The sequence below is a fragment of the Typha latifolia genome, chromosome 12, assembly GCF_019914945.1.
Source record: "Typha latifolia isolate L0001 chromosome 12, TyphaL0001v2, whole genome shotgun sequence".
In the NCBI taxonomy this organism is placed as follows: domain Eukaryota; kingdom Viridiplantae; phylum Streptophyta; class Magnoliopsida; order Poales; family Typhaceae; genus Typha; species Typha latifolia.
In genome coordinates, this window is record NC_133097.1 from 8,356,564 (window position 1) to 8,366,825 (window position 10,262).

The 10,262-nt window shown below is 35.7% G+C and overlaps 2 protein-coding genes across 4 annotated transcripts; one reads left to right on the forward strand and one right to left on the reverse strand.

Annotated features, from left to right (window-relative positions):
* Positions 1–1,655: 1,655 nt before the first annotated feature.
* Positions 1,656–4,025, forward strand: LOC140799048 (uncharacterized). Its single transcript, XM_073153162.1, has 4 exons — positions 1,656–1,968; positions 2,356–2,494; positions 3,218–3,351; positions 3,427–4,025. Exons 1-4 carry the CDS (start codon positions 1,778–1,780, stop codon positions 3,968–3,970), a joined length of 1,008 nt encoding a protein of 335 aa, XP_073009263.1. The 5' UTR covers positions 1,656–1,777; the 3' UTR covers positions 3,971–4,025.
* A 455-nt stretch (positions 4,026–4,480) lies between these two features.
* On the reverse strand, positions 4,481–7,352 carry LOC140798785 (CBL-interacting protein kinase 26-like). 3 transcript variants are annotated; one of them, XM_073152827.1, is made up of 2 exons: positions 7,136–7,352; positions 4,481–6,387 (listed from the first exon to the last, which is right to left on the reverse strand). In XM_073152827.1, the coding sequence occupies exon 2, from the start codon at positions 6,039–6,041 to the stop codon at positions 4,659–4,661; it is 1,383 nt and encodes a 460-aa protein (XP_073008928.1). In that variant the 5' UTR covers positions 6,042–6,387; positions 7,136–7,352; the 3' UTR covers positions 4,481–4,658. The 3 variants fall into 3 exon arrangements, with proteins under 3 accessions (XP_073008928.1, XP_073008930.1, XP_073008929.1); XM_073152829.1 differs by having other exon boundaries at positions 4,481–6,383; positions 7,136–7,321; XM_073152828.1 differs by having other exon boundaries at positions 4,481–6,405; positions 7,136–7,321.
* Positions 7,353–10,262: the final 2,910 nt, after the last annotated feature.

A 10,262-nucleotide genomic window follows, 5' to 3' on the forward strand; every position in this document is an offset into this window, starting at 1 on the left:
AATAAATATATAACAAAAATAATAGTTTGAAGATATTTTATAATTAAGAGAATTAATATATCATGAAAAATAAATGAAGGGGTTAATATGAAAATGAAAAATAGTTAGTTAAGTGTGATTGTCTCTTTTTAACACATCAGATTAGACAATCAAAATAATAGTTCTTTTCCAAAAAAGCTGCAGTAACATAGATCACGGTAGATTAATTAGCTTAGAATAATTGGCAAGGTGGGTTGGGTTGACTTTGCTCTAGTGTAGTGGAACTCGTCTTTCATAATTTTACCCCCAAATTATTGTGCCAGCTAATTTTTCGAGTCATCGAATTGTCAATCAAGCCAAACTAAAATTCGCAAACAAATATAACTTTTTTTTTTTTACACCCACGTCAAGCTGTACAGATGAACAAATATAATTGATAGTTATAACACTCTAATAAATTTTTATATGTGATACTTAGGTAGGGAAAAATATAATAACGGTTGTCCATTCGAGCTTCAGAGCTTGTGATTGACAGAGTCGGTTGACTTCGCTATTAGTTTAGTAGAACTCTTAAGTCTCCTTCTGTATTCCGAAGGTAGTAAAGGAGAAGTCCTTGCAACTTCAGGCTAGAAATCATCGCTAGATGTCTGCATAATCTAATCCAATTTGAGCTGTAGGGTTGTTTGTCTCGCTGATCAATTGCTAGCCGTAACAACTAATGCTAAATCTTAGATTTGACTTTGGCGATTTCGAGTCTTGGCTACTACAGAGAAAGCACGTCACGTCTCTCTAGACGTACGTACACGGTCTGGACGTAAGATTGCCGACATGGCTTCGAAACTATTCTTCTCTACATTTCTGCAAGGACAAAGCCTGACGACGTACGCAGCTTCCGGGTATTCGAATGCCACCCACCCCCCCCCCCCCTTTTCAAGGGTAAAATAGTTTAATTAATTCATCTTTGTTTCTCTGGTATATATGGTCTCAGGAATCGAAACAAAATTTCTTAATAAAGTGAATTCTTCGCACCATATTTGTAAATTTTCTATGGGATACCGAATGACACTATTGCTTAGATTCTGGGAGTTATTTGAACAATTGGCAATTACCCATGTAAATATTAATCTTGACTCTTGGTAATCAAGATCTAGAGATTAGTTGGTATGTATTGAATCAATACTCTGCGTGGTTAAGGAGGGCATCGATAACACATCTATGACACAGTTCAACAAGTTATTAGGGCATTTTCTCTTGACCCTGTCCATCTGCAGGGTCATTGCTATCTCTCTTGACCGGTCATCCTATTGCTACCTCCAATAATAGCACGCCCATAAAATTAGGGCACCCCTATCCTCATATACAGTGCCCTTATTACTCCTCGTATTACTCATAATTAATGCACTGGCCATACCGAGCAATATCTTTGAAAGAACTAGATGGAGTTGATGTTAGTTTTATTATATATGTAAAGCATAATTGATGATTGTCACACTAGAGTTTAATGTAAACAAAATTAATGAGTACTAAACGATTACACCAGTTTAGGGCAACCAACTTAATTTTTTTTAATTCCTCTCCTTTTCCATCTAATTATTTTATATTTACTAATAAATTTTGATTACTATTTTATCAAAACAAAAAGGACCTCATTTCAATTGAATATTATTTCAGCACTTCTCTCCCTCAACTTCGTGAATCTCGATGTACTTCGTATTCACTCCAGGCTGGATTAGTCTGCAGTTCTCCAACGGTCGCAAAATGAATTCAAACCGAAGTCCCCCCTGATCCGAGAGAGGGAATGGGAAGAAGAAAGGGGAAATTGACAACCCAATTCGATATGGCGGAGATGGAAACGAGGGAGGTAACCATGGACGATGAGGTAGAAGAAGAGGAGAAGGGTGAGGAAGAGGAAAAGGAGGGGAAGGGCTTCTTTGCTTGCTATCTTCTCAGCTCTCTGAGCCCTCGTCACAAAGGCCGCACCTACATTGGGTTAACTCCCAAATCATCTCATTTCTTTATTTTTATCTTTGCTTTCTTGATTCACACTGTTAAAGATTACTTCTGTTTGGTCTTCTCTTTTGGAATTCTTGCTATTGAGATTTTTTTTTTCCCTAATTTCATTACCCAGATCTGGAATCCGTCAATTTCTTTTCTGGGTTGGCTCAAATCTGTAGATTTCCATCTTTATTGAGTTCTTTTTGCGGTACTAATGATTTGAAGAGTGTAAAGTAGGATTTTTGAGTTAGAAAACATGACCAAATTTCAAGATTTGAGGATTGTTTTCTTTCTGGCTAACTGTGTGCATCGTCAAGATCCTAAATTGAGATTGTTAGGTTATCTTTGTTATTGAACTTGTTGAGATTTGTTTTGTCGTAGGTTTACGGTCAACCCACGTCGGAGGATCAGGCAACACAATGGTGAGATGAGGTCTGGTGCATGGAGGACGAAGAGTGGACGTCCTTGGGAGATGATCCTGTGCATCTATGGCTTTCCTTCAAATATCAGTGCTCTTCAGGTTATTAAATTGTGATCCGATGCATATATATATATATCTATCCTCTTGAGTTTGAAAAATAAGCTCTTTAGACATCTAATCTCCAGCAGTTATGTTATAATCAACTTATTAAGTAAATCAATAGTTATAATCGGAACGATAGGACTTTGGGGATCGCTGGCTAGTACTAAAATTCTGTTATTGGCTATTAGCACGCCTCTCTCTTTTCTATCTATTTCTTCTTATGCAATGTAAGCTTGCTAATTAGGACCAACAAGAAAGAAAGACGAAAATGATTTAGAAATCCGCAGTTCGGAGTTCAGAGGGCGAGCTATCTTTTGGCAGAAGCATCTAGATGAGTTTGCAGGACTTAGCTGCTTTGAGGTTATATCAACATGTTAGTGAACCCATCTTTAATACTTCATCTTGGTCTTACTATGGATGAATAAGAATTACTATAAGATCTTAATCAAGTTAATTCTTTAATATGTGCTCGTAAAATCAAACTCGATAAGATTTTTTTTTTTTTTTTTTTTTTTTTGCTGATATCTGTTCACCTGTGCTTATTATATGCCTATGCACTTGTGATCTTCTGACTTGAGTCACCATAATAGTAGATTGGCCATAAAATTCCTACTTTATGATCCGGCCATAAATTTCTTTTTTCTCATGAGTTCTTAGAACCCCAAACTGTTTGTGAAGGATGATGTCTTGGAGTATTCTAATGGTGCATTGCAATTGCAGTTTGAATGGGCCTGGCAACACCCAACGGAGTCCCTAGCTGTCAGGAAAGCAGCTTCAAGTTTTAAATCCCTTGGTGGCGTAGCCAATAAGATCAAGCTGGCTTACACAATGCTTAACCTTCCAGCTTGGGAGAAGTAAGTGATTTTCGTGCTAGTTTCGATATTTTACGATTCATTTTTAGATAAATAACTGTGATTCTCTTCTATCAGCTTAAATCTCACAGTAAATTTCTTCTCGACCAAGTATACAAAGTTTACGGCTGGCTGTTCAAAACTGCCGAGGCAAATGAAGACAGATGTTTGCTCCATGGATGAACTTCCCTGCTATGTCGACAATGAAGAATATCCAACTACTTGCTCCTTGCTTGATTTGCCAATTAACAACGACGTGGAAGTTACCAACCATTCTGCAAAGGCTTCAGCTGATGACTATGTTCAGCATTTGGAGATACAGGAATCATCTTTAATTCTTGAATCATCTAATCAGACTAAGGAAGAGTACAGAAGAACTCTCGGCTTATATACTGAAGATAATTTTCAGTGTTTTCCAGGAAATAATATGGACCAAACAAGATCATCTCCTGGTAAAACTTATGAGGAGGCTTTCTCTGATAGCCCATTGCTCTCATCTGGAAGTAGTGTTATAGATCTTTCAACGCCATCCAGTTGCCTAATTCGCTCGTGTAATAAATGGGCTTCAACCTGTCCTAAGATAATTGATTTGACTGACTCTCCTGTAATTATTCAACTTTGATACATTTACAAATTTACATTAAAGTGAGAAAGCTTTTATCTGTTTGATGGCAGAAGACTTGCTGATTTCTGTTGCGTTGAAATTCTGCTGCTGTTGCTCTGTTTATAATAGTTGAAGTCTGATCAGCCTATAGTTAGATTGAATGCTGAAGCGTTGAATAGAGAGCACCTTCTCTTTTCTTACAGCATGACAAAAATGCAATGAGCTCAGTAAATATTAAGCAAAAGGAATCATCAAAAATGCAGGCAGTTAATGCAACGAAATCAACTACAATTATTCGGGACTAGTTTCCTCATTTCTTTAAGTGTATTAGGATCCAGATAACAATTTAGAGTTTATTATGACAACTACCAAATGAAAGTGTCTATTTATTGCCAAATCTTGCCAGAAAACTTCAAGAACGCTGTACTCAGGCCTTCCCAATCCAATCCAAGCATTCCATACAATTCAACCACAACATCCTTTAATTGGTTAGTCTCTACATTCTCATGTGATGGAAAATAGAGTATGTTGAGCGGCAACCACCAAATACAGGAAAGAGTTCAAGACATTAATAAGGATTGGAGTTCCACAAAACCACAAGAAAGAGGAAACAAAGAAAAAGTGCAGATTACATTTTTTTTCTTCTTTTTGGACTATTACATATGGAGCAAGTAAGTCATCAAATTCTAAATAATTGTTGCTAGAATTATAACTGTTGTTGACGCTGCTGTTGATACTGCGAATCACCTTGCCAAGCCCAAACTATGTCCTTCAGAGCTGGCCTTACTTCCTCCTTCATCAGTTTTTGATACTCCATGGTATCTCCATTTGTCTTCTTCATTTCCACCAAATGAAATGAAGGAGTGATCTCAAATATCTCTGCATCAAGCTCTAGGACACCCTTCCTCCCTTCCTTCAATCCTGCCATCTTCAAAACCCCATTATCTTTCTTCTTTAGCTTTAGCTTCAAGTGTTTGGCCATATCCTCCAGCTTTGAGATAATGGAAGTCGCAGGCTGCCTGGAAGTGAATCGTGTTTCCTTTCTGCCGCCTCTTTCCTCAAATAAACCTGAAAGATCAAAACCTGTTGAAAGAGAAATGATGTCAAAAGCATTGACATTTTTTACACTCATTGAATCTAGGTCCAAGGCACTCAAGTTTTTTATGCTTGTTGACTCTTGCTTTTCCTCGTCCCTGTTTTTATCTGGAACTTCTAAAGCTGCAGCATCAACTGTCTTGGAACGTTCTCTTGTACGGGTCTCTTCTTTCAAATGCTTGCCATCGGACTCCTTTTTGTACCAAGAACTCTCCTTTATCAATGAGATAGAAATCCTGGTAATCGGGTTTGGGTCTAGGATCTTAAATAGTAGCTTTCGAAGGTCGAAAGAGAACCAACTGGGGTATTTAAATTCACCTTTGCCAATCTTCCTGTACATCTCTATGAGATTTGAATCGTGGAAAGGGAGATAACCAGCAACGAGAACAAAAAGAATCACACCGCAAGACCATATATCAGCTTTTGCACCATCATAACCTTTCCTGCTGATCACCTCAGGAGCAACGTAAGCTGGAGTGCCACAAGTAGTATGGAGCAAGCCATCCTGCCTCTTGGACTCGGCAAGGGCACTTAGACCAAAATCTGAAACTTTTAAATTTTCACATTCATCCAACAACATATTTTCAGGCTTCAAGTCTCGGTGATAAACACCCCTGCTGTGGCAGTAATCTACAGCACTTATCAATTGATGGAAGTACTTCCTCGCAACATCCTCCTTGAGCCTGCCTTTGGCAACCTTGTTGAAAAGTTCACCACCCTTAACATACTCCATAACAAAGTAAATCTTGCTCTTGCTTGCCATAACCTCATAAAGCTGGACAATGTGTGGATGTCTCACTAACCTCATTATTGAGATCTCTCGCTTGATTTGCTCCATAAGCCCAACCCTTAGCACCTTATCTTTATCAATCATCTTTATAGCAACACCTTGGCCAGATCTAAGATTCCTAGCATAATACACCTTTGCAAACGTTCCTTGACCTAATAATCTCCCTAACTCATATTTTTGCATCAAAACAGTCCTACGGTCCATCCTTGCTCACTGAATCAATAAACAACACAACAAGAACAACAAGAACAGCAACTTGTCCCTTGATATCAATTATCCACAGAGCAGGTCATCCAATGCACTAGATGTCAACCGTCATCACCAAGGTCGCTACTTAGTATGACAGTCCTTAAAGTTCTTCTAGCTTTATCACGCCTTAGCACATGGAACACCAAGTTGATATAGGGATGCTGGTAGCTCTCGTCAACAGTGAACAATATTGGCTCAACCGGCGATGTAATCTCGTTTACGTCAGGCGAGAACTTCCTGCTGCGCAAGCACATCTTTCTGCATTCCCAGGTTTTTGTCTTCAGTTAATCGCTGGAACTATCTGATCAGAAGAAAAATCCTATTTAAACATAAAAAGATAAAAGGAAAGATAAGAAGAAGGAAAAAAAAAAAGAATCTATAGCAGCATCAGATAAGTACTCCAGGATTTTATTCGCTAGCTAGCTTACAATATATTGAAGTATAAATCGCCCTTCTATATCACAAAATACAGGAAACAATTAAGAGTAGCAGACAAGAGTAAAACAAAATTTCACATAGAATAAAGAGGAGATGATGTAGAATTGAGGATCCCATGTTAATTATTGGGAATAATTTTTGGCACAAGCAACCAGCAAAGGGCCATTCGGAAATCATCAAAACACAAAAGTCACACAAATTTAAACAACAAGAAGAAAAAAAAAATTAAAAAACTTAAAATCGAAAAGAAAACCGTAAAATTTCCTTTTCGAAAGCAGAAACATGTTACAAAGCTTATTCTTTGCAAAAGTCGGCTACTCAACCTCTGGCAATCAACAAAAGTTGTAACGCAAATATTGATGGAGAAAACAATGTAAAATATGAATAATTAGCCGCGACAACCAAAGTAGAGATGAGGAAATCCACGAAATCACAATCCAAAGCACCCATCAACTACCTCTAAAATAGGACAGAATCAATAACTCAAAAGCCAGCGTCCGCGAATCACATTAAAATAACAACTTTCTTCTCGACAACAAATCGAAATGGAAAAAGAACAGGAATTGGGACCAGAAACGGGAAAGGGTGATGAAATCCGAAGAGTTTGTCACCTTTCCGGGCCCGGAAGAAGAGCTCCGCCGATCCGATTCGATCCCCAAACCTTCAAATCGATCGAGTTCGGATGGGCAAATTGGGGAGCAAGGGATGGGGCTTTTGGATAAAGATCCGGGTTGGAGCAAAGAAGAGATGAGAAGCCTCTCGGTAGCTTCTTTTTTTAATTTAATCACGATCGATATAGTAGTGCCAGGCAAATCTCTCCAAGCTTTCTCTGAGGTTGACGTTTTCCAAAATGAACCTTCGGTTTTATTATTATTATGAGAGAAGGGTCCGCTGGAAATTTCAACCTTCTACGAGGTTGTGATTAAACGTATTTGGTCAAAGCGACATGGGAAATATTCGGGAAAATTTTTAAAGCTCCTTATATAACAACAAAGTTTAATAATTTCAAAACGATATTTTGAAGATGTGAAGAATATAAAATTGGGTTAATTTTCAACGTCAATTCCTTTCCTAGAAAAATAATTGCTTGGAAATAGTCCCCTGTACTGCTGTATAGAAAAAATCTAGCACCTAGATTCTTAATTAGAATATATATATATATATATATATATATATATTTGTGAAAAATTTCTTATTAATAATGTATACTAATTTAAAGTCGATATTTGCTTATCTTAATAAATGCATTTTCATGAATCCCCTAAAATGAGACTAAATATTAAAATTGTATTAAGTTAACTATAAAATGATAAAAATATTATTATTTATTTGCTTAAATTTTTTTGAATGTAAATATCTATATTTTTGTCTTTTAATTTATAAATAAATTGACTAAAAATAGTTGAAAAGTAATTTGAAAGACATCCATGCAAAAACTATGTTTTAAAAGCTATCCACAGATTCATTAGGGTATATTTACAAATAATGTACTTTGAAGCGATATAAGTATTGAAAACTTTTTTTCACAAAAGAAAATAATATTTATTTATTTAATAAAAATGAGGAGAAAAAGAGAAATAAAAATAAGCTCCATACTTAGTTGAAAAATAAATAAAAAATAAATATCAAAGATATAATAATATAAATATTTATGATAAGTCTCTCACTTAACTAACATAAACAGCACCACACATAAGCATAGCAAAAATCGAGGAAGAATGCAAGGGCTAACTTGGTCAACATCTTAAAATCCTGATCAAGCTCACAACAAACCTAACACTACACCCTATTAGCAAAATTAGACAAGCAGCAGTACAAACTAAACTAAAAACACAACAAATAATAAGGTACAATAGCCAAGATACGTGGCCAAGGCTAGTTCTTGCTACTTCAATAAAAAGATTCGGCTGTTGGGATCGACCTAGCCCGAGTAGCAAGGTGGCGCATAGATAACAGAGTCAAGGCTCCACCTCTGATGCCGCCACCCTATAGATAGGGTCATAACCAATGTAGGACGATAGAGAAGGAGAGAGATGGATAGATGGATGGCAATATGAAGTAGGGTGAGTGGGCGATACCAATAGTGATGAATAGAGCGAGAAAAAAAAAAAAAGAGGAAGAGAATATATCTAGAGAGAAAAGAGGAAAGGAGACCCTCTCTTATCCGACAACCCATGGGCTAGAGGAGGAGAGTGCAGAAACACCCACCCCTGCTTACAATGAAGGGGAAAAACTCTCTAGGAGAGAAAATTTACTAAACCTAGAAGAGAGCTCTTGTTACAACTTAAAATATGCAATGAGTTATAAACATTAGTATTTGACCATAGGACAAGGTCGAAGCTGGAATTTAAGTCTAGTAGGAGCTTTTAAGTATTCACCCTATTAAACTCACAATACCCTTCAAAAAGAAATAAACTCGCATTAACAAAACAATTAATAAATTAGTTAACATTTGTTTATATTTAGAATAAAGTTGATTAGGTAGTAGTCCGGCTCATTGTATCACGAGCACTACTTATTCAATAAGCAACACTATTTAATTGGTACACGAAATCAATTAAATAACTGAAACTTTTATTGTAAGATATATTTGAGAAGTTTAACATGCAGATTATCTAGATAGACACATAATTTTCAAACAAAACGTATAAGAAGTGGAAAGAAACGTATACCCACGTTTAGACGTGCAAGCATCTTAATCTAATCACTATCTGATTAAATCTAATAGAGCCTGTAATTGCAAAAGGTTAGCCCTTTTGGCTCTTAGGTAATAATATATTTCTATATTTCTGAAAAATTAACTTGGGAAATTAATGAGTAATGATTGGGTTTGAAATTAGCGGTTAAGTAAAGGAATTATTTTATTTTGCTAGCTCCACATAGGAATTGGAATTATTGCCATAGATCTTGAAGCAATGTGGACTAGCATGATTGATTTGATCCTTCAATGGAAGCTCTCAAATCTCACCCTCATAATCATTGATCCTTAGGTATAGGTACGATAAGAAATTAAATGCAACTATTTCTAGTCTTTTATAACTTATTAAATCATTAAACTATATAGAAGAATAACTTTTCGATTTATTTGACGCTTATAAGAATGGGATGATCGAAAATGATTCATTTTTGACTTCAAATTAATTAGGTTACGGATTGATTAGCTAACCATGGACAAAAAAAAAATAGAGGGTACTCTAATTATACTATATTTCTTTAAAAAATATTATATAAAAAGGTGACGGAAAGACTACTAAAGAGAGTACAAATAAACAATATCTACTCATGATTTGGCCGTGATATTTATTTCCAGACTGTTGGGAGATCAACTGATCATGTGAATAAGTCTTCAACAGTTTCAAACGTAAAGCGAACTCCACCTACCAAAGTTAATTCTCAACTAATTCCAGTTACAGATAGTTTAAACTCTGTGTAACAATTGTATTTTCTTTACAAAATATTATAATAAAAGCATGTTACATAAATAAAAGGCGAGATAAAATTAGATTATTTGAAACAAAGTCACACACCCGGCTATATCAAATAGAACAACAAAATAAAATTAAAGTGCATATAGAGAGTGTGATAAATTTATGCACATTTTTAAATAAAATTTTTAGTACAATTGACATGTTAATTTATAGTTAGTAATTAATATAAATATTTGCATAAATTTATTTAAAGTAATTATTAAAATGTATAACTAAATAATAAAATATGAATAAAATTAGAAATATACCT